The sequence below is a fragment of the Bombina bombina genome, chromosome 5, assembly GCF_027579735.1.
Source record: "Bombina bombina isolate aBomBom1 chromosome 5, aBomBom1.pri, whole genome shotgun sequence".
Classification (NCBI taxonomy): Eukaryota; Metazoa; Chordata; class Amphibia; order Anura; family Bombinatoridae; genus Bombina; species Bombina bombina.
In genome coordinates, this window is record NC_069503.1 from 170,395,976 (window position 1) to 170,421,655 (window position 25,680).

The 25,680-nt window shown below is 39.8% G+C and overlaps 1 protein-coding gene across 1 annotated transcript in view; it reads right to left on the bottom strand.

Annotated features, from left to right (window-relative positions):
• Window positions 1–2,799: 2,799 nt before the first annotated feature.
• Window positions 2,800–25,680, bottom strand: part of TTC21A (tetratricopeptide repeat domain 21A) — a 161,512-nt gene continuing 138,631 nt past the window's right edge. The window contains exons 28-29 of the mRNA XM_053713784.1: window positions 4,159–4,226; window positions 2,800–3,236 (exon numbers count right to left, since the gene is read on the bottom strand). Coding sequence (XP_053569759.1) covers window positions 3,159–3,236; window positions 4,159–4,226 — 146 coding nt within the window. The 3' untranslated portion in view covers window positions 2,800–3,158. The remainder of the gene's footprint in view (window positions 3,237–4,158; window positions 4,227–25,680) is intronic.

The following is a 25,680-nucleotide window of genomic DNA, read 5'->3' on the forward strand; positions in this document are numbered from 1 at the left end:
CATTTGGGCTTTGCAATGCCCCTACCACATTCCAGTGTTTCATCAACGACATCTTTAGAGACCTTCTTGATACTTTCCTGGTCGTTTATCTGGACGATATCTTAATATTTTCTAGAACACTTGCTGAACATGAGAATCATGTGAAAATCATCCTACAGCGTCTCCGACTCCACAAATTATATGCTAAACTTGAAAAAAGCATTTTTGAGGTCTCATCCATTGAATTTCTTGGGTATGTTCTTTCACCTGGACAAGTGAAGATGGATCCAAAAAAGATTAAGGCCATTCTCGAGTGACCTGTACCTCAAAACAAACGTATGGTTCAACAATTAATTGGCTTCGCCAATTTCTACCAGAGATTTATCAGGAACTTCTCCTCTATCTGTGCTCCTATTACTGCACTCACCAAGAATCACACCACCTTTGATTGGAATACTGCCACTCAAAAGACCTTTCTTCAGCTTAATTCCCATTTTACTGAAGCTCCAATTCTGGCACAACCAAATACTTAATCTCTATTCTACCTTGAAACAGATGCCTCCGAGGTAGCCATTGGTGGGGTCCTCTCTCAAAAGACAGGTGAAAAGAATCTCCTACATCCTATAGCCTTCATTTTGCGTAAACTTAGTGCGGAAAGAAATTATGATGTAGGAGAGCGAGAACTATTGGCCATTAAGAATGCTCTTGAAGAATGGAGACACCTATTGGAGGGTACCATCCATCCCGTGGTGGTGTATACCAACCATAAAAACTTGGAGTACCTCCACACTGCCAAAAGGTTGAAACCTCATCAAGCCAGATGGGCCCTCTTCTTTTCCCGATTTGATCTACTCATCAAATATCGTCCTGGATCAAAAAATGGGAAGGCAGACGCTTTAACTTGTATGTATGCCTCTGAAAAAGAACCTGTATGCCATCATCAAGAGACTATCCTTCCTTCTGCATACTTTCTGGATTCTCACCAGTCTCTTATCGAGGAGATCCGACAAGCCAGTACTAACGTACCTACTGAAGCAGCTCATCTACCCATTACTCATGGCCTTCATTACCACCAGCAAAGTATATATATCCATGCAAGCCATCATCTACCCATAATGCAACACCATCACGATAACCCTATAGCCGGTCATAGAGGAATTCAGAACACAATTGAACTATCCAACGTCACTTTTGGTGGCCTTCTCTACCTTCTGATGTGCAATCTTTTTGTCAACTCCTGTACTGTCTGTGCCCAAAATAAACAATCCACCTCAAAACCTACCGGATTGCTACAACCCTTACCTGTGCCAAATCACACTTGACGAGATATTAGTACGGACTTTATAGTCGCTTACCTCTGTCCCATGGTCACAACACTATCATGGTCATAGTTGACCGTTTTACAAAGATGACGCATTTTATTCCTGTGGCTGGATTGCCTACTGCTCAACGTACTGCCAAGCATTTCATTCAGTATATATATAGTCTTCATGGGTTCCCAACATCTATAGTCTCAGATAGAGGATCTGTTTACCTCTCGCTTCTGGACACACTTTTGTCGCAGTCTACATATAACCCGTAATCTATCCTCCGCTTATCATCCTCAGATGAACGGGCAAACTGAACGGACCAATCAGACCCTCGAGCAGTATCTTCGTTGCTATTCCTCTTATCTACAGGATGACTGGGTAGATCATCTACCACTCGCTGAATACGCATACAATAACTAAAAACACTCATCTACGGGCTGGAGCAATTTCTATGCAAATTATGGATACAATTTTCCATCTTTTCCTCACCTTCCTTCTCTTATCCCTGTGCCTGATGTTTCCCACCGATTACGCAACCTTAGAGCTATGCTTTGCAGCCTTCATCAACAACTCACCACAGTCCAACAGCAACAAAAGATTCAGGCTGATTGCAAGCGTAAACGCCCTCCTATATACAAAATAGGTGACAAAGTTTGGTTGGCTACTAGACATCTTTGTTTGATGAGTACAAAGTCCAGGACATTCTAGACTCTCGTAGTAGATGAGGTTGTCTAGAATATCTTGTCCACTGGAAAGGGTATGGTCCCGAGGAGCGTTCCTGGGAACCTGTGGGCAATCTCCATGCTGCGGCCAAGGTGCGTGCCTTCCATCGGAGACATCTTGACAGACCTTCCCAAGTTCGCATCCAGAGGCCGCTCCTTGGTGGGGGGCTCTGTCATGGAACCAGGGGTACCAGGGATGCCTCCTTACCTGTTCACAGGTGGGTAAGGCGGAGGGTGCTGTCACAAGTTTCTTCTCAGCAATGATTGAGCCTAGTGTTTCGTTTGTACCTGTTTGTGCGCGCGTGTGCCTTGGCGTGCAAGTGAGTGGATGGCGTCAGAACTACTTTCCGTCACAGTACTTTCCAACAATCTTTTCTGCCTGCATCTTTAGTTTATTTTTTTTGTGTTCAAATGCAAATGATAGTCTATATTTAAATATTTATATTTTATAAGCTGTATTGTAAATATTGCATTAACGACATAAGACACTGTAGTTTACACTTGTTCCCATTTTACAGATGCAAATAATACAAATATTCCCAAATCCAAACATTTTCTGGTCCCAAGCAGTTTGGATTAAGGGTTTTGTACCTGTACTGACACTTCCTAAACTTTTAAACAGAATCTCAGCTGATTTCGTTCATAGTTTAAGGACAAACCAATTTAAAGAGAAAATCATTTACACTGAGATTCTAACTGGACACAAAGCTACAAATAGTTGCAGGAGTCATCACTTTTTTCAGGTTAAAATGGACAATCCATTACTGAAAAAATGGTAATAAAACATATTCATTGCATCCTTTAACATTTAATGTCAACAAACACTGGAATAACAACGTCAACTCTTTGGTCTTTTATTTAACAAAAATGACAATATTTCTGGAAATATTATTTGCTTTAATATTCACATCGGATGACATATATAATACTAAACCGTTTCTCAACAGAAAATATAAAATAAATACAAACTGTGAACACTGCTTTTATAGGCAAACGTTCAGGCACTTCCAGTCAACAAAAACAAATAACACATTAGAAAATTCTCTACACAGATATTGTAATAAAAAACAGTGCAAAGTAATATTTAATTCTTATTGTTACAATGAACCAAGATATCTCCTGGTAAACAGCACACGACTTTTAAGGCTTATGGCTTCAAACAGGCTTGAGCTTTTTCCAATATTTCCTTCCTTATTATGGGATATGCTGGGCAATCTTTGAGAACCTAAAATGAAAATAGATTGGTTAACATATTTTTTAAATACTAAGGGCTCGTTTCTATTGAGCCGCAATTGGGTTTTCGCAAGCTAGCAAATTAAAAAACGATTGTGGGAAGTCATTACGCTTATTGACAGATTCCAATGGCGCTTTTTACATATTAAGCGTCCCATAAGAAATAATAGAACCTGAAAATCATGAAATTATACCAGGTTTCCACTGAATGCGCAAACAGGTAAAACACTGTCGGAAATGGACAATAATATCTAAAACATTATGGCATGTGTAAATGTAGGTGTAAAAGAGAACAAATAAGCTGTGTGAGGCCTAGTTCTTATTGAGAAAATAAAGTTGGCAAACAATGTATTGTTATATATAATATTTATTGCTGGCCCAGGTTCCTATTTAAATATTAATATGTATTTACATACAAAAATATAATCAAGCACATATATCCATAATTCCAATTAGGCCTATGCCTAGGGAAGCAATAAGTATTACATATATCAGGAAATTAAACATTTTTAGAAAACAAAAAATTATATGTTTTTCCTTAAATATTTTGTATCTTTGTTTTAGTGACCTACATAACACCTTTCTCTTTAGAGGCAATCAGAGGTAAAGAGTGCAGGCATTAAACGTAACTTTTATAGTGTTAGGTCAGGTTACCATAGCAAAGAACTTGTTAAGGTGCTATTTTCAAGAAATACGATGTCGGATGGAAGGGCTAACACAACGTTAACTTACACATACATGAAAAGACCGACTGCACAAAATATTCCAATGGAAACCTGGTATTAAAATGGATCTATAAAACTATCTTTAACTGTCTGCAAATTCGGTAGCTTACGACTCCATTTTTAACAACTCAGTGGAAATAAGCCCTAATATGGTGTATATAATGATTATGCAAAACATGAAGCCTTTACCTTATGGCAGACATCAATCGCATCCACATACTTCTTGTCTTTTAAATAATTAAATGCAAGTCTGAAGCCTGCAAACAAAACATAACAGCTATTAGCAACATTACTGGATGCAGTGAGGAACATTAATAATTGTGCAACATGTGACCAGATACGTCATTTGCAGTTCTAGTGTGATATCCTACGGCACAAGTTGGTGTTGCATGTTATGTATCTAAAAGACTGACTGTGAATGCACTGATGCCATAAGCCAGCATATACACACATAACCAGAATTATACACACTGTTCTTATAGACAGGGAATTAAAGGGACATGTAACTAAAATCTTCTCCTCTTTAATGTGTTCTCAGTTATCCATTTTACATACTGGGGTGTATTAAATTGTCTGCAAACAGCTTGTTTATCTTTATTTTGTAATTTGAAATAGCTGCTTTTGCCTGTTGAAACTATCACCTTTACTGATACTGCTGCATTGGCTATAAAAAAACTATGTAAACAAGAGGCAGCAAGAGAAATCAAACTCCGAGTGGGGAAGGAGTGAAAGAGAGATTTTTATATTTGAAAACAGCAGGTTTTGTTCCTTAAAGGGATACTGATCCCACATTTTTTTCTTTCATGGTTCAGATAGAGCATGCAATTTTAATCAACTTTCTAATTTACTCCTATTATAAAATTTTCTTGGTATCTTTATTTGAAAAAGCAGGAATGTAAGCTTACGAGCCAGCCCATCTTTGGTTCAGCACCTGGGTACTGTTTGCTGATTGGTGGCTAAATGCAGCCACCATTCAGCAAGCACTATCCAGATTGCTGAACCAAAAATGGACCGGCTCATAAGCTTACATTAAAACCCCACACACAACAATAATAAACATTTTAATACAAAACAATTGGCCTTTGTGCATACATAGATACATATAATGAGCATTTAAATGGGCATATCCTTGAACAAAACCATCTATTTCAATTATAAAAAATAAACCTAAAGGAAAAATTTCCCATACATTTAAAACTCTGTACTGGTAAATTGGTTTTCTCTTAATGTGTTCCCAATTGCTTATTATACCAGCTGAAATGTCCCTTTAATGAGCCACCTGCAGATAAGAGTTAATCTTCTGCATATACGGAAGGAGGCACTGGTCCACCAAAGGTCCCAGAAGATTCACTGTCTAGACCCCACGGTTTCTTCAAACTCTTGTCAGGGTATAACGGCTCCTGTTACTGATTAGAAATATCATATTGGTGTGTTATATCCATACACCATAATAAAAAGTGTAGATACAGAGAAGTTTGAAATAAACGGCTCCTATGTATTCAAGGGAATGTTCACCAACTTTTATGTATAAAAAAAGCAGCTTATTTTGTCCAACGCGTTTCAATGGCTAGCAACGTCTTTATCAAGAGCATTCAAAGTTAGATTGCTTACAAAAGTAGAATAAAGTACCGCAACGCCGCCGCAACGCAGGCAGCTTTAAATATACAATAATGGATGCTATCTGTTACCTCATTGGCTGAGGTCAGATTTACACGTGATATACAAAAGTAAAACTCTAAAAAACATACATTAATAATAAATAAAAATTCTATTTATCTCTCCATAAAATTTAGCTCAATTAGCAAAGGTTAAAATTATACATAAAGTAAATTAATTATTGGCAACCAAATCAGAATTCATATATTCAAACCTATCCTTGAGCGTGAACCGTTTCAGTTCCCTTTCAAGCCGTTTCCTATGTGTGAGTTCCCAATCAGGTCTGTTACAGTTCTTTCTAGTCACGTGTGTACATCTGTCCAATCAGTGACAAGCAATAATGTTCCTTGTAAAGGAGTTCATGTATCTCATCGCCAACAATCGCCGGAATGCACTAAATAACATTGGGATATAAAGTGTGAGATCTTATTCTTATATTGATGACATCAATGTCATACGCACCAATATCAAACATTACCACCACTAACCCTAACAGTTTGAGTAGTGATGTGAACAATTTAGATATAGAATACATCATTCTTGGTGGTATAAATATCTCTAATGGAATTAAACTAATAAAATCACTATTAAAAAAGAAGAAATCATAAAAATGAATAAACTTCTTGAATACATACGATAACATATCAAACATATAAATCATATGATCACAAAAATACTAAACAAAAGCAGCAATTCTAGTGCCCTTATTAAGGCCCCATTGTGCTTATGTCTTAAGTGTATGAATCCATCTCAGTTCCCTTTGGTCTAATTCTTTTGCCATATCAGCCCCTCTCCAGTGAACCTTAACTTTTTCTATTCCCAGCCACAGGAAAGTTTCTTTCTTAAAGTGTTGACGATTGTTACAATGTAATGGTATTCCATGATCATCGTGCTCTTTTTCAATTTTATTGAGATGTTCTAATATCCTTGTCTTGAGAAAGCTGGACGTTTGCCCTAAATATTGACTTCTGCATTCACAATGTAGTAAATATATAAAAAATTTGTTTTACATTTTATAAAATCCTTTATATCGCTTTGTGTGTTCTTTCTGTGTAGTTGCAACACTTACATTTATCACATGTGAAAAAAAACCTGTTAAATCACTAATTTCTATAGTTTTTTTGGGGACCATCCCTTTGATCATTGAAGGTGCCAATTTTTGTTTAAAATGTTGTCCTTTTTTGATAGATTGATGTACAACACCCCAGACACACAGCAGCAGCAGTAGCAAAAGGCGAATTTATTCGCTTAAAGAGGAATTGCTCGAATTACGGAGATTTCCGCCAGAAAGCAGCTGCCTTGGAACAGAGATTAAAAATAAGAGGGTATGCCCCGAAAACAATAAAGAAAGCGAGAATGCAGGTGGAGCCTAGGACAAGGGACACTTTTCTTAGAGGAAGAAAAGAGCAACAGGCTGACAATAAGGGGGTAACATTTGTTACGAGTTATAGTGCCCAGTTCTCTGAAATTGCCAATATAATAAGGAAGCATTTCCCAATTTTGGCAGCAGATAATAAACTTGTCAAGGTGGTTAAAAGGGGTGTGAGGTGTAGCTCTAGAAAATGTCCCACTATGGGGTCATTACTATCTCCTACAGAACTTAAGTCTCAAACTAAATTTCAAGGCACTTGGATGACGAGCAGGGGTATGTACAACTGCAGTCATAAAAAATGTAAGCCCTGTGATTACCTTGACAAAACCAAGTCATTTAAGTCCCATGTGACAGGAGAGGTTTTTCAGATCAATACATGTATTAACTGTACGACTATGAGTGTCATATACATGCTTACATGCCAAGCGTGTAAAGTTCAATACATAGGTCTTACCTCCAGGGACATTAAGACAAGAATACGGGAGGACATATCCACTATCTCGAGAGGCAAATCACAAACACCCTTAGTAAGGCACTTCACTGAGAAACATAAGGGTGAGATAAGCACATTAAAATGGTGTGCCATTGAGGAAGTAAAGGTCCCTAAGAGGGGTGGAGATTTAGATAAACTCCTGGCGAGAAGGGAGATGTTCTGGATTTTGAGACTCAGAACGAGAATACCAGAAGGTCTTAATCCCAGATATGATATCATAAACTATTGGGAATAAGATATTTCTACCCCTTTTCACCTCTTCCGCATTTATCATTACTCTGTTCTTTTCAGGTATATAACAGTGTATTTTGAGCTAGTAGGTATGTGTATAATAGGGGAATAATGAATCTTTTCAAGAGAGCAGTTAATAGCAAATGGGGTTAATAGTAAAATCTCATAATTGCCTCTATGGTAACTGATCAAATAGCTTAAAATACATAGAGAAATTAGCAAGTATAGGGCAACCCAAAAAGTATTGAGCCATCTACACAAACCTAACCCACTAATTGACATACATATTATCATGCCAAAGGTTTAATTACCCAAATACCTATTTGTTTACATTTAAGGTCATGTCAGGTGAGAAACAACTATGACATTTAATGCACATAATAAGCCTTTATTCCAATATACCTTACTCTGTTGAGAAATACATATGTGTGTTCTCATAAAAATACACCCAAATACAATGGTATACACAAATATTAAATGTTTCGGGTTGACATAAAACCATTCCACTCATCACTTAATATTACAATGCCTTTAGTAAGACAATTGCCAACTATGTAAATACACACAAAAAGAGTGAAAGGAATGATAGGGTTAAATATCAAGCTGTAGGTGTTTAGCATTTACAGAGCATCAGAAGGAGGGACAGTGTATATGTTTTAACCAATCAAATTAGTTTAAAGTGTTCTTAATGGCAAGGAGGACAGACACACAACAGGCTATGATAACGGCAACCTGCCGAAACGCGTAAGCCCGTGTGCTGCGCTCTCTCTCCAAACAAGTGGAAAGGCTGTCACATATTTCGTTATTGAATTTTAAAATAATTTTTTAATAAAGATATATTTTTTACGGAGTGTGGTACTACTATTTTTCTTTCCGACAACATTAAATGTAGTAATGTATCATTGTATTTTCTCTTTTGGTTTGGTTGAGGAGTTCTGATCTATTCCTACTTCTTACTTCATTGCTTTCTGTTTCAAGAGTTATGTTTCTATATCCTTTTTGTAAAAATCTCTGTTTGAGGATATCAGACTGTTTGTCCTATTCCTCTAAAGTGCTATAGTTTCTTCGAATCCTAAGAAACTGACCTTTTGGCACTGCCTTTAACCAGTTAGGGTGATGACAACTGTCATGTTTTATATATGTGTTCGTATCGCATTTTTTAAAAAAGGTCTTACTATGTATCGTATTGTTATTAACACATATAGTCAGATCCAAAAGATTAACTGAATAGTAACCGCTTGTAGGGTGTAGCTGTAGCAACTTTCCTTGTTGTAATGACCTGCTCCTAGTGCTTCATGCACACAAGTAACAATATATACAACTTCAATGTATCAAATAACAGAGTCTATAACCCGGGTTTTACAATTCAGGGATTTTAAAATGGACACCTGAATGTAGTAAACTTTACCATCCAAAGTTATGCAAATATGCGGAAATGTTATGGGCACCAGGTTTGCACCAAGTTATGCCAATATTTACATGGATTATTTTGAGAACTTACACATATGGCAAAATGAAGAATTTGGTGCAGTCCTGGTGTCCTGGCATAGATATATAGATTATGTAATTTGTATTTGCGAGGGAGGGGAGACTAGACTAGCTCAAATTGTAAAAAGTATTAATGAAAACAATTTGTCTATCATCCTAACTCCGGAACATCACAATAACGAAATTAATCTTTTGGATCTGACTCTAGGGGGACGATTTATCGAGCTCCGTAAGAAGCTTGATGCCCCGTGTTTCTGGCGAGCCTTCAGGCTCGCTGGAAACACAAGTTATGAAGCAGCGGTCTAAAGGCCGCTGCTCCATAACCTGTCCGGAAATCAACCCAATCGAATACAATCGGGTTGATTGACACCCCCTGCTAGTGGCGATTGGCCGCAATTCTGCATGGGGCGGCATTGCACCAGCAGTTCACCAGAACTGCTGGTGCAATGATAAATGCCAAGAGCGTATGCTGTCGGCATTTATCGATGTGCAGCGGACATGATCCACAATATTGGATCATGTCCGCTCGCACAATGATAAATCGGCCCCTATATGTTAATAACAATACAATACATAGTAAGACCTTTTTTAAGAAATGCAATACGAACACATATATAAAACATGACAGTTGTCATCACACTAATTTGTTAAAGGCAGTGCCCAAATGTCAGTTTCTTAGGATTCGTTAGAGGAATATGACAAACAGTCTGATATCCTCAAACAGAGATTTTTACAAAAAGGATATAGAAACATAACTCTTTTTTTTTTAAACAGTTTTTTATTGAAGTTTCAAGGTAAAAGAACATACATAATTCACCCATTAAGATAACGTACAACAGGACATGACATACATTACTCTCATATGAAGGGTAACCTATTAAGACATAACAAATGCTGTAACATCACATACCAAGACCATATTCTATTATTGAAGAGTATATAGATATGAGCAGAAGTACTTGTCTATATAGAGAGAGGAGCTAGACTTTTAAGATAAAGACGAAAACACAAATCTTAACATACAGTTAGGAGGTTACAGATCATGTCCTGATTAGATGAGATAGTAATGTTTGGGCCATAGAAATTGAACTTCATTTTTATAGTATTTTAAACGAAATATATGATCCCCACATCTATAGGAAGGGTAGTTAGTAACTTTCTATTCTGGCAATAACTAGAAGTGGGGGGTTGGATACTGTACTAGCCATACCTAGGCCATATTGTATAAGGAAGAGAAAGAAAAAGCAGCGGGCAAGAGCCGCTCGACGTATAGGGGAAAGGAGAAGAAAGGAGAAACAAAAGAAAGAGTGAGAAGGGGGGGGGGGGGGGAGGGAGCCATACTATTAGAGACATCATAGTAGGATAATCAGGAGGTGAGGAAGATAGGCAAACAGCACGAATAGAAATGTAAGGGGTGGTTATTTCTAACGTTAGATATCTGTGACTAGGGGAGAAAGGGAGAAAGCTATTTATTATTTAGCTCAGACTATTCAAATGAGGTATCGAAGTTAAAAATCTACTCGGAGCATTAACTAATATGGGTTAACGGAGAAGGTACCTCCCTTTACGTAGTTACTGAAATATAACACATAATTACCACTATATTAATAAAAAAGTAAAACCAGGGAAGTTCCATAAGATAAAGTAAAGGCTCTAAGAAGGGCTAGACATTACAATAGGTTGAAGTATTGTTGCATATCATAGAACATATGAAGTGTATCATATGTAACAGAGCTGTATGAATAAGTTAATACACTAAGCCCAAAGGTATAACAGCTCTAGCCAATACTCATATCACAAGAAATGACAGCGGCAACCAATTGATACCTCACCTTAGTGTATGTTGCATAAAGTTAAATGTTTTTAGTGAATGGTGGGGATGAAGAGTCCTATACTATCATAATGAGCCTCAAACTTTTCCCATGTAAGTGGATTAAAATAGAAGGAGCTAGAACAGAAGCTATCCCAAAATCCCCCTGAGACTTATAGGCGGCATTGTCCCTATCTTCACCAAGTGTATAGATGAGTGAACTAATATTTAGATGTCTGCAATCAGAGTCCTGTTAGATCGTTAAGTGTCTCAAAAATATCAAAGAAACCACTTTATGTGTTGCGACACGTCCGAGAACAATTAACTATCTACTGTGGTGGGAGCAATGGTATGAGGGCGGTATGGGAATGGCATATTTGTACTGGAGGGGTCATTTAAATACAAAGAATATGTCTCATTACTCTAGTGTAAGAGTCTACTTGTACATGGCTAAGAGAAGCCTATTCTGAGCGCGGTACTGCACTGACCTCATGAGGTATGTGGAGAAGGGAGTGGTAAGGTTTATGACCTGTGATTTACTACCATAAAGTTGTGAAATTAGCTATTTACCGGTAAATGTGGGGAGATAGTGTAGCTTACCTTAGGTCTAAACATAGTAAGAGACAACAAATTAACAATTATCTGAGTAACTACAGAACATATATATCTGCATGCAATCAGCCCCCTTATTAGCAATGAATGACAAAGGAGTGCACTAGTAATTAGCAGTTCAGGGTCCTCCAGACATCAGGCTTGTTGCCATCATTAGTGGGATCTAAAGCATATATTGCAAAGAGTTACTAATGTTTGTGTGCTATGTCTATGAGCTGCATCTAACTTTTGCGGCAACATAAGCACATTCCCTATATACTATATCATCCATTCTGAATAATATGAGTTAGAAACCTCCTAGCCGATTCCAGTCTGTATAAGACCCGTTACAACATGTCTCCAGTCCAGGAAGTGCTGCAGTTCACAAGTCAGGGAGATGTCCAGACACATGCTTGCCCAATCGTTGCCTCTGTCATCCACTCTGGGTAATGGCAATGCTGGGTGTGCTTGATGAAGGGAATATGACACATCCACTACCCAGTCTGACGGAACATAAATATGGCAGGGTTTACTCTCAGTGAGATCCGTGATGTAGACTGGCGGTGAGAGCGAGCAGGTGTCACTGCTCGCATGTAATGGGATCAGCTGAGCGGGTCCAGAGGGGCTGCAAGGACTGATACCTAAGTGCTTAGATCTGTCCATCTGGGAGAGCGGGTCCCGTCACACCGTTTCTGGGTTAATGGTAAGTAGTTAGCCGCATCAGGTGGGACACAGCTAGATGCAAATAGAGTTTCCACTTCCTCAATCAAAATCTTGAGAAGCTTCTTAATGTCCAGGTAAGTAGCGGTAGTTACATGTTCATTGCAGGTCCCCATGTTGACATCATGAGTAATGTCGCCCCACCGAGAGCCGGTTACTGCCATGGCTATAAGAGGCTGCCGCACTAGTATTGTTTCGTGTATCTAGCTCAAAAACTCACTGCTGCAACATAGTCAGCGGGTCTTAATGATCAGTAAGTGCTGCTAACGACAAATCCCTCCTGCGTGAGTCCTCTCATGAGGCCAAAAGATGGCTGCCATCATGGGACCCGCTAAACAGCACAACACGATCCGGTCGAGTAGCTTTGTCCCAATATGCTCTACAATCCTCAAACTACTCCAGCATGAGCCATGGGTTGTCAGATAGTTAGCAATGATCGCTTCTTCTGAGCTGAGCGGTTAAAGATATACATTTTAGCTATAGATAGCTGGAGCTATGGTTCCATGCGACCGCTCAGGCTCAGAGCTGGCTCCGCCCCCCAGAAACATAACTCTTAAAACAGAAAGAAATGAAGTAAGAAGTAGAAATAGATCAGAACTCCTCACCCACACCAAAAGAGAAAATACAATGATACATTTTCCCAAGTTTATGACTACATTTAATGTTGAACATCAATCTATCAAAAAAATCATAGAAAAACACTGGCACATCCTTAAGGAGGATGAATTTTTGGGTTCAACGCTTCCTGATAAGCCGGTAATTATATTTAGAAAAGGAAAAAATTTTAAACAAAAATTGGCACCTTCAATGATCAAAGGGATACCCCCCCCCCAAAAAAAAACTATAGAAATTAGTGATTTAACAGGTTTTTTCACGTGGTAAATGTAAGGGTTGCAACTACACAAAAAGAACACACAAAACATTTAGTTTGTCAGTTACTGAGAAAACATACAAAATAAAGGATTTTATAACGTAAAACAAAATACGAGATATATTTACTACAATGTGAATGCAAAAGTCAATATTTAGGGAAAACGTCCAGATTTCTCAAGACAAGGATATTAGAACATCTCAATAAAATTGAAAAAGAGCACGATGATCATGGAATACCATTGTCGACACTTTAAGAAAGAAACTTTCCTGTGGCTGGGAATAGAAAAAGTTATGGTTCACTGGAGAGGGGCTGATATGGCAAAAGAATTAGACCCAAGGGGAACTGAGATGGATTCATACACTTAAGACATAGGTACAATGGGGCCTTAATAAGGGCACTAGAATTACTGCTTTTGTTTAGTATTTTTGTGATCATATGATTTATATGTTTGCTATGTTATCGTATGTATTCAAGAAGTTTATTCATTTTTATGATTTCTTCTTTTTTAATAGTGATTTTATTAGTTTAATTCCATTAGAGATATTTATACCACTAAGAACGATGTATTCTATATCTAAATTGTTCTCATCACCACTCAAACTGTTAGGGTTAGTGGTGGTAATGTTAATTTCTATTTGTTTAGAAATATAATGTTGATAAACATGTCTAGCTTAAAATATAAATAAGATCTTTAGGATGCAAACTTTTCATCTTGGCTAATATTGTTAATCATGCAAATATTTTACTAATAATGTGGTGTACAAAAATGAATCTTAAGAACGATATATTTTTATTATTTTTTTATTTTTATTTTCCTTGTCACTCTATACTCAATTATCACAGCAAGATATATTATTATAATTAGGGTTGATATTGGTGCATATGACATAGACGTCATCAATATAAGAATAAGATCTCACACTTTATATCCCAATGTTATTTAGTGCATTCCGGCAATTGTTGCCGATGAGATACATGAACTCCTTTACAAGGAACATTATTGCTTGTCACTGATTGGACAGATGTACACACGTGACTAGAAAGAACTGTAACAGACCTGATTTGGAACTCATGCATAGGAAACGGCTCGAAAGGGAACTGAAACGGTTCATGCTCAAGGATAGGTTGAAGCAATTTTGAATGTATGAATTCTGATTGGTCGCCAATAATTAATTTACTTTATGTATAATTTTAACCTTTGCTAATTGAGCTAAATTTTATAGAGACATATATAGAATTTTTATTTATTATTGATGTATTTGGTACTGTGATTATTTGCATTTTTTAGAGTTTTAATTTTGTATATTGGGTGTAAATCTGACCTTAGTTAATGAGGTAACAGATAGCGTCCATTATTGTATATTTAAAGCCGCCTGAGTTGCTGTACTTTATGCAAATTTTGTAAGCAATCTAACTTTGAATGCTCTTGATAAAGACGGTGCTAGCCGTTGAAACGCATTGGACACAATATAGCTGCATTTTGATACATAAAAGCTGGTGAAAATGTCCTTGATTATATAGGAGCCGTTTATTTCAAACTACTCTGTGAGTATCTACACTTTTTATGATTGTGTATGGATACAACACACCAATATGATATTTCTAATCAGTAACAGGAGCCACTATACCCTGACAAGAGTTTGATGAAACCATGGGGTCTAGACAGTGAATCTTCTGGGACCTTTGGTGGACCAGTTCCTCCTTCCGTATATACAAATCTATTGAACAGCCTTTGGGAGAGACTGTGGGAAGGCAGCGGTTCTGAAACCAGAGGGGAGTCGATAACCGTATTGTATATCATTCTGTTTCTAAGAGTTATTCTTCCCCAACTTCATCTGCCACCTGTTGATAACTGTGTGTGCATTCTGTATGCGGCAAAACGGTATCAGTAGCGTGGTATGGAAATACAGGTATGGAGAGACATGGTCTTAAATGAGAAAGCACAGCAAAATACCCAGTTGTTTAGATGGAACACACATTGTTACTGTGTCAAGGAGAGGAGGCGACACTAAAGCACTGGAAGGGCACGCGGTATCACTAGGGCTTCGATGTAAAAAAACTAAATTAATGCTTACCTGATAAAATTATTTATTTCTTGACACGGTGAGTCCACGGATCATCAATTACTGTTGGGAATATCACTCCTGGCAAGCAGGAGGAGGAAAAGAGCACTACAGCAAAGCTGTTAAATATCACTCCCCTACCCACAATCCCCCAGTCATTCGACCAAAGGGAAAGGAGAGAAAGGAAGTAACACAAGGTGCAGAGGTGCCTGAGGTTTATATAAAAAGAAACTGTCTAAATACAGGGTGGGCCGTGGACTCACCGTGTCAAGAAAGAAAGAAATTTATCAGGTAAGCATTAATTTTGTTTTCTTTCTAATGACACAGTGAGTCCACGGATCATCAACAATTACTGTTGGAAACCAATACCCAAGCCAGAGGACACAGATGATAAGGGAGGGACAAGACAGGAACCTAAACAGAAGGCACCACTGCTTGAAGAACCTTTCTCCCAAAAGAAGCCTCAGTCGAGGCGAAAGTATCAAATTTATAGAATTTGGAAAAAGTGTGCAAAGATGACCAAGTTGCAGCCTTGCAAATCGGTTCCACAGAAGCTTCATTTTTGAAGGCCCAGGAAGAAGAAATAGCCCTTGTGGAATGAGCTATGATTTTCTCAGGAGGTTGCTGTCCAGCAGTCTCATGTGCCAAGCGAATAACACTCTTCAGCTAAAGGGAAAGTGAAGTAGCCGTAGCTTTCTGACCCTTGCGTTTCCCAGAAAAGCAAACAAACAATACAGAAGACTGACGAAAGTCCTTAGTTGCCTGCAAATAAAATTTTAGTGCTCGTATAACATACAGATTATGTAACAAGCGTTCTTTGTGAGAAGAAGGATTAGGACACAAAGAAGGTACGATTTCCTGATTAATATTCTTGACCGAAAACAACCTTGGGCAGGAAACCAAACTTAGTACGCAGAACCACCTTATCATAGTGAAATATAAGATAAGGGGAATCACACTGTAAAGCAGAGAGTTCAGAAACTCTCCGAGCAAAGGAAATAGCAACAAGAAACAAAACTTTCCAAGATAACATCTTAATATCTAAAGAATGCATAGGCTCAAACTGAGCCTGTTGTAAAACTTTAACAAGGTTAAGACTCCATGGAGGAGTAACAGGTTTAAACACAGGTCGAATTCTAACCAAGGCCTGACAAAACGACTGCATGTCTGGCACATCCGCCAAGCGCTTATGTAACAAAATAGACAACTCAATTCAACTCAAAGGTCTCAATTACCAACTCTGAAAATCCACGCTTAGATAAAACTAAGCGTTCAATCTCCAAGCAGTCAGCTTCAGAGAAATGAGATTTGGATGAAGTAAGGGACCCTGAAGTAGAAGTCTTTAAGGTGGAAAGGATGACATTTCCACTAGGTCTGCATACCAAATCCTGCGAGGCCACGCCGGGGCTATGAGCATTACAGACACCCTCTCCTGCTTGATTCGAGCAATGACTCTTGGAAGGAGAGCGAACTGAGGAAACAGGTATGCTAGACTGAAGTTCTGAGGAACTGCCAGAGCAACGATAAGAAATGCCTGCGGATCTCTTGACCTCAAGCCGTATCTTGGAAGTTTGGCATTCTGAGGAGAAGCCATGCGATCCAACTCCGGCTGCCCCAACTTGAGGGTCAAGCTGGAAAACACATCCGAATGAAGTTCCCACTCCCCGGGAGGAAAAGTCTGTCTGCTCAGAAAATCCGCTTCCCAATTGTCCACTCCTGGGATGTGGATCGCAGGAAGACAGCAGTTGTGGGTGTCCGTCCACTGAATAATTCGGGTCACCTCTGTCATGGCCAAGGAACTCCGAGTTTCCCCATGGTGGTTGATGTAGGCCACCAAGGTTATGTTATCTGACTGGAATCTGATAAACCGGGCTAAGGCTAACTGAGGCCAGGTCAAAAGAGCATGGAAGATTGCTCTCAGCTCCAAGATGTTTATGGGCAGGACTAACTGACTGTCCATAAGACCTGAGCCTTCAGCAAGCCCCATACTCCTTCCCAACCTAGAAGGCTGGCATCCATGGTCACAATCACCCAAGAGGGTCTGCAGAAGCAAGTACCCTGGAAGTGATGATCCTGAGAAAGCCACCACGGAAGAGAGAGTCTATTGACGCCTGATCAAGATATACACGCGGAGACAGGTCCGTATAGTCCCCGTTCCATTGTCTGAACATGCATAACTACAGAGGTCTGAGATGGAACCGAGCAAACGGAATGATGCCCATGGAAGCCACCATCAGACCGATTACCTCCATGCTGTCATGATTTCGTCCGTTCATTGCCGTGTCGCCGCGGCTCCCGGATCTCCTCTAAGCAACGTGACGCTTTCTCGACACACCCCTCTGATGACGTTGCCGCTCCTGCCTTTAAACCACGGCGGGAGATCTGAATCGGGGCCCGTTTGTTTGTTTCCCTTGGAGTTTGTGAGTACCTTGTCAAAATCTGTTTTCCTGATACCGACTTCTGCCTGCCTGACCAAGCCTTTTGCCTTAACCCTTTTGCTGATATTTGGATACCGACTTCTGCCTGTCTGACCAAGCCTTTTGCCTTAACCCTTTTGCTGATATTTGGATACTGACTTCTGCCTGTCTGACCAAGCCTTTTGCCTTAACCCTTTTTGCTTATGTTTGGATGCCGACTTCTGCCTGCCTGACCTTGCTTTTGCCTTATTCCACAATCTTTTCTTTGATTAATAAAACCTGCTTAAAAGGACATTTTCTTTTACAAACTGCAAAGGAGAACTTTGACTTTCTGTTTTGTTATAAACCTGCTTAAAGGGACATTTTCTTTTACAAACTGCAAAGGAGAACTTTGACTTTCTGTTTTGTTATAAACCTGCTTAAAGGGACATTTTCTTTTACAAACTGCAAAGGAGAACTTTGACTTTCTGTTTTGTTATAAACCTGCTTAAAGGGACATTTACTTTTTCAAAGCTGCAAAAGGGAACTTTGTTACAAGCCTGCTAATGAGGACCTTTTTTCTAAGCTGCAAATAAGAGCATTTCCTTTATATTCTTTGACCTGCTTAAAGGGACGTTTTTTCCTTTGTGGTTTCCCTGCATTCTGGAGCAACTATTATTTTTTGTAATCTTTCTCATCTGTTTCCTGAGTGGGTCACGTCCTGGATATTTCTCAGTGTGCTAGCGTGTGCTTTCTATTCACGCTAGCAGTTGGGTTGCATCCCGGACTGATTCCAAAGCGGCTGACATTACAAACGGGCCTAAAAAATGGACCCCACTGAATTATCCATGGCCGTGGCTCACCAGGGACAGCTTTTGGGATCTCATGCCACTCACTTGCAGTCTCTGGACACTAAACTTGATCAAATAACTGCTCTATTACAAAATTTGGTTGCTACCGCACCTCCCAATCCTAATCCCAATCCTAATCCTATTGAGGCATTACCTCCTTCGATTCCTAACAATCAGTCTCAGGTACAACTAAGTCCCAGGATACCTCTTCCGGATAAATATGATGGGAATCCTGAAGAATGTAGAGGCTTTCTGAATCAATGCCGTCTTCATTTCCGAAATAGCCCTACTCTTTTTGCTACTCCCTCTTCTAGAATCACATTTCTTATTTCCTTAATGAAAGGAAAAGCCTTGGCTTGGGTATCACCTTTGCTAGAAAAGAATGATCCTATACTTTTGGATGTTGATACATTTCTATCTATGTTCTCAAATGTATTCGATAAACCTGGAAGGTCATCCGCTGCTGAAGCCAATCTCCTGGATTTACGTCAAGGTAATCAACCAGTCTCTCAATACGCTATTGAGTTCCGCACCCTTGCCTCTGAAACCACTTGGAATCAGGGAGCACTCAGAGCCGCATTCCGTAAAGGACTTTCTGAGCGTCTCAAGGATGAATTGGTGTATCGTGAACTTCCAGAGTCCTTAGAAGCCTTAATAAATCTCTGTATCAGTCTCGACGCCAGGTTTCGTGAACGCCAACAAGAAAAGGATAGAACACAGAGGTCTTCAACTCGAACTCCTTTTCGTTTGGCTCCTCGTTTTTCTAATCCAGTCACTCCAGTCTCTCCTACTACTGATCAGGCTGAACCTATGGAGGTGGGAAGTATAAAATTAACTGAGACTGAACGCTTGAGAAGACGGACTCTTGGCTTATGTCTGTACTGTGGCCTTAAAGGGCATTTATTAAGGGATTGTCCTACTAGGCCAGTAAAAGCCAGGGCTTAACTCTAGTCCAGGGAACTGAGTTAAGCCAAAACAGTTGCCATTCCCTATACAAGAAACTCTTTGTTCCAGTAACCCTTCTAATTGGACATAAGAAGATTTATACCCAAGCTCTAATTGATTCTGGTGCTGGAGGAGTGTTCATTGACTCTACATTCGTCTCTACTCACTCTATACCCTTACTAAAGAAGGAGTATTCCATTTCAGTCTCTACGGTCAGTGGAGATCCTTTGGGTTCTGGATATATTCAGTTTTCTACTCAACCCTTACTCCTCACCGTAGGAATACTTCATTCCGAGACAATTTGTTTTGACGTCATCCCCACTCCACAATTTCCCATTATCTTGGGATTACCCTGGCTCCAAATTCACAATCCCATTTTTTCTTGGACTTTCGGTGAACTCACTTCCTGGGGATCTACATGCCAGACTAAATGTCTTCAAAAGATTACCAAGTTACCACTCACTATTGCTCTCACAGTTGAAACTCTGGACTCCTTACCTATGCCTTATCATGACTTTGTGGATGTTTTCTCCAAAAAAGAAGCTGAACGTCTTCCTCCTCACCGCCCTTTTGATTGTCCCATTGATCTCCTTCCCGGGGCTGCCTATCCTCGAGGCAAGACATATCCACTTTCTAAACCAGAAAACATGGCTTTGGAAGAATATATTAAAGACAATCTGGCTAGAGTATTTATTCGACCCTCCTCTTCCCCTGTAGGGGCTGGTTTCTTTTTTGTAGGAAAAAAGGATGGCGGATTAAGACCCTGTATTGATTATCGAGGATTAAATCAGATTACCATCAAGAACAGTTATCCTCTACCCCTTATTCCTGAACTTTTTACTTATCTTCAGGGAGCCACCATATTCACCAAACTCGACCTACGTGGTGCATACAATCTGATCCGTATACGCAAAGGAGATGAGTGGAAGACTGCCTTTAACACTCGATTTGGGCATTATGAATATTTGGTCATGCCCTTCGGGCTATGCAATGCTCCGGCGGTTTTTCAACATTTTGTAAACGAGATCTTTCGTGATTTTTTGAATATCTTTGTCATCATATACCTTGACGACATCTTAATTTTTTCTCAGAATCACCAAGATCATGTGCACCACGTCAAGAAAGTACTTCAACGTTTAAGAGAATTCCATCTGTTTGCTAAATTGGAGAAATGTTCTTTCCATCAAAAATCCATACCCTTTCTGGGTTATGTAATATCGGCATCTGGATTTGAAATGGACCCTACTAAACTTTCTGCCATTTTGGATTGGCCTAGACCTGATTCTTTGAAGGCTTTACAACGTTTTCTAGGCTTCGCCAACTACTACAGGAAGTTCATCAAGAATTTTGCTACTATTACTTCTCCTCTTACTGCTCTCACTAGAAAAGGACAAAACTGTAAAAGATGGCCTCCTGAGGCTATAGAAGCTTTTGAGTCTCTCAAAGAAGCTTTTTCCTCTGCACCTATTCTTCGTCATCCAAATCCTGAGTTTCAATTTATCCTGGAAGTTGATGCTTCCTCTGTTGCTGCTGGAGCTGTTCTGTCTCAACGAATACCAGAGACTGGAAAGATTCATCCTGTTGCTTTCTTCTCTAAAAAATTCACGCCTTCGGAATTTAACTATGACGTAGGGAATAAAGAGTTGCTTGCCATCAAAATGGCATTGGATGAATGGAGACATTGGCTGGAAGGTACTTCTTTGCCATTTACTATACTCACTGATCATAAGAACCTTCTGTATCTCCAAACAGCCAAACGATTGAATTCCAGGCAAGCACGCTGGTCATTATTCTTCTCCCGGTTTCACTATAATTTATCTTACATACCTGGTTCAAAAAATATTAAAGCAGACGCCCTTTCCAGACAATTTCAAGATTCCCCAGTTCCTGAGTCTGGTACCATTCTCCAACCTCATGAAGTCATAGCCCAGTTAACAACTTCCTGGTTACAAGAATTACAGTCTGCTCAAGGGAATCTTCCTTTGTCCTGTAAACCTCCCGATGGTTTACTCTTTGTTCCTGAACGCCTTCGTTCCAAGATTTTATTTTGGGCTCATGATAGTCCCCTTTCTGGACATCCTGGCATCAGTATTACCACTCGAAACCTCAAACAACATGTCTGGTGGCCTACTCTCTCTCAAGATGTGAAGGATTACGTCTCAGTATGCACACAATGTGCCATGAACAAAACTCCACGCCAACTTCCTTCAGGATTGCTCCAACCATTGCCTATACCTCACCAGCCTTGGACTCATGTATCCATGGACTTCATTACCGACCTTCCCTTGTCCGCTGGAAACAATACTATCTGGGTGGTGGTCGACAGGTTCACTAAGACTGCCCATTTTGTACCCTTACCAGGATTACCATCTGCCAAAAGACTCTCTGAACTTTTTATTTCACATATTGTAAGAATCCATGGATTTCCTCTAGATATTGTTTCAGATAGAGGGGTACAGTTTGTTTCTCGATTTTGGAGGTCACTTTGTAAACATTTTGGAACTACTATATCTCTCTCTACTTCTCACCACCCACAATCGAATGGCCAGACTGAAAGAGTAAACCAGTGTCTTGAAACATATCTTAGACATTATGTGGATCATTATCACTCTAACTGGACTTCTTACCTTCCTTTGGCTGAATTGGCTCATAATGCCCGGTACAATTCCTCCCTTCAGACTTCTCCTTTTCATGCAGCTTACGGATATCAGCCCAGAACATTCCCTTTGCATACTTCCTCCACAGTGAATCCTGCTTCTGATCTTACAGCCCGAAGATTAACTCGACATTGGCAGAAAATACATCGTATTCTTTCTGTAACTTCTAGACGTTACAAGTTCTTTTCAGACCTTCGACGGAAGAAAGCTCCCAAATATCGCCCTGGTGATAAAGTTTGGATTTCCTCTCGATTTCTTCGCCTGAAACAACCTTCTAACAAATTGGGACCACGATACGTGGGTCCTTTCCGAATACTGGGTCAGGTGTGTTCTACTGCTTATCGGGTGGCTTTACCCAAGACTCTCAAAGTCCATCCGGTATTCCATGTTTCTCTTTTAAAACCTGTGATGACTAACAGGTATTCTAAGCCTTTTTCTAAACCTCCACCGTTATTTGTGCATGGACACCCTGAGTTTGAGATCAGCCATATTCTAGATTCCAAGTTGCGTGGCAAGAAATTGTATTATCTCATTCATTGGAAAGGTTATCCAGTCACGGAACGTTCTTGGGAACCGGCTCATCAAGTAAATGCTCCTACTTTGATCAAGACCTTCCACAAGACTCATCCTGATAGGCCTGGTCCTGTCCCCCGGAGGGGTCCTTGAGGAGGGGGGTGCTGTCATGATTTCGTCCGTTCATTGCCGTGTCGCCGCGGCTCCTGGATCTCCTCTAAGCAACGTGACGCTTTCTCGACACACCCCTCTGATGACGTTGCCGCTCCTGCCTTTAAACCACGGCGGGAGATCTGAATCGGGGCCCGTTTGTTTGTTTCCCTTGGAGTTTGTGAGTACCTTGTCAAAATCTGTTTTCCTGATACCGACTTCTGCCTGCCTGACCAAGCCTTTTGCCTTAACCCTTTTGCTGATATTTGGATACCGACTTCTGCCTGTCTGACCAAGCCTTTTGCCTTAACCCTTTTGCTGATATTTGGATACTGACTTCTGCCTGTCTGACCAAGCCTTTTGCCTTAACCCTTTTTGCTTATGTTTGGATGCCGACTTCTGCCTGCCTGACCTTGCTTTTGCCTTATTCCACAATCTTTTCTTTGATTAATAAAACCTGCTTAAAAGGACATTTTCTTTTACAAACTGCAAAGGAGAACTTTGACTTTCTGTTTTGTTATAAACCTGCTTAAAGGGACATTTTCTTTTACAAACTGCAAAGGAGAACTTTGACTTTCTGTTTTGTTATAAACCTGCTTAAAGGGACATTTTCTTTTACAAACTGCAAAGGAGAACTTTGACTTTCTGTTTTGTTATAAACCTGCTTAAAGGGACATTTACTTTTTCAAAGCTGCAAAAGGGAACTTTGTTACAAGCCTGCTAATGAGGACCTTTTTTCTAAGCTGCAAATAAGAGCATTTCCTTTATATTCTTTGACCTGCTTAAAGGGACGTTTTTTCCTTTGTGGTTTCCCTGCATTCTGGAGCAACTATTATTTTTTGTAATCTTTCTCATCTGTTTCCTGAGTGGGTCACGTCCTGGATATTTCTCAGTGTGCTAGCGTGTGCTTTCTATTCACGCTAGCAGTTGGGTTGCATCCCGGACTGATTCCAAAGCGGCTGACACATACATTGAGCCACTGACGGCCATGGAGAGGACTGAAGGGCAAGACAAGAGTCGAAAATCTTTCTTTTTCTGACCTCAGTCAGAAAAATCTTCATTAACAGGGAGTCTATTATGGTCCCCAAAAATCCGACCCTTGTAGCTGGGATCGAAGAAAATACAACAAGATCTCCGTATGAGATTCTGCTTATTGAAAAGATGGCGCCTGAACCAGAATGTCGTCCAGATAAGGTGCCACTGCAATGCCCCGAGATCGAAGCACAGCTAAAAGAGCCCCCAGAACCTTTGAAAAAATTCTGGGCGCTGTGGTAAGGCCGAATGGAAGGGCCACAAACTGGAAATGATTGTCCAAAAAGACGAATCTCAGAAACTTGTGATGGTCCCTGTGAATGGGAACACGAAGGTATGCATCCTTTAGGTCTATGGTTGTCATGAACTGACCCTCTTGTACCAAGGGAAGAATGGAGCGTATAGTCTCCATCTTGAAGGATGGCACTCTGAGAAACTTGTTTAAACATTTTAGATCTAGGATAGGATGAAAAGTTCCCTCCTTTTTGGGAACTACGAACAGAGTTGAGTAAAATCACAGACCCCTTTCCTGAAAGGGAACTGGAACTATTACCCCCAGGGCGGCAAGGTCCTTGACACAATGTAAGAACGCCTCTATTTTTAACTGCACTACAGATAATCTGGAGAGGAGAAACCTGCCTCTGGGAGGAAAAGATTTGAAGTCTATTTTGTATCCCTAGGAGACAATGTCCACCGCCCAGGGATCCGGTACATTTCTTATCCAAGCCTGGGAAAAAGGAAATTTATGCTTACCTGATAAATTTATTTCTTTTACGATATGACGAGTCCACGGATTTCATCCTTACTTATGGGATTACGCCTCCTGGTCAGCAGGAAGTGGCAAAGAGCACCACAGCAGAGCTGCATATATAGCTCCTCCCTTCCCTCCCACTCCAGTCATTCGACCAAAGTTAGGAAGAGAAAGGAAAAGCCAAAGGTGCAGAGGTGACTGAAGTGTAACAAAAATAAGTAAATACCTGTCTTATAAATGACAGGGGTGGGCCGTGGACTCGTCATATCGTAAAAGAAATACATTTATCAGGTAAGCATAAATTTCCTTTTCTTTTACAAGATATGATGAGTCCACAGATTTCATCCTTACTTATGGGATACAATACCAAAGCTATAGGACACGGATGAAAGGGAGGGACAAGACAGGAACTTAAACGGAAGGCACCACTGCTTGAAGAACCTTTCTCCCAAAACCAGCCTCAGATGAAGCAAAAGTATCAAATTTGTAAAATTTGGAAAAAGTGTGAAGAGACGACCAAGTTGCAGCCTTGCAAATCTGTTCAACAGAAGCATCGTTTTTAAATGCCCATGAGGAAGCCCATAGTGGAATGAGCCGTAATTCTTTCAGGAGGCTGCTGTCCAGCAGTCTCATATGCCAGATGGATGATACTATTCACCCAAAAAGAAAGAGAGGTAGCCGTAGCTTTCTGACCCTTACGCTTTCCAGAGAAAACAATAAATAAAGAAGATGATTGACGAAATTCTTTAGTCGCCTGCAAGTAAAACTTCAGGGCACGGACCACGTCCAAGTTATGCAACAAACGCTCCTTATTAGAAGAAGGATTAGGACACAATGAAGGAACAACAATTTCCTGATTAATATTCTTATTAGAAACAACCTTAGGAAGAAAACCAAGTTTGGTACGTAAAACCACCTTATCTGAATGAAAAATAAGATAAGGAGAGTCCCATTGTAACGCTGAAAGCTCGGAAACTCTACGAGCAGAAGAAATAGCAACCAAAAATAAAACCTTACAAGATAACAACTTAATATCTATGGAATGCATGGGTTCAAATGGAACCCCTTGAAGAACATTAAGAACTAAATTCAAACTCCAGGGTGGAGCAATTGGTCTA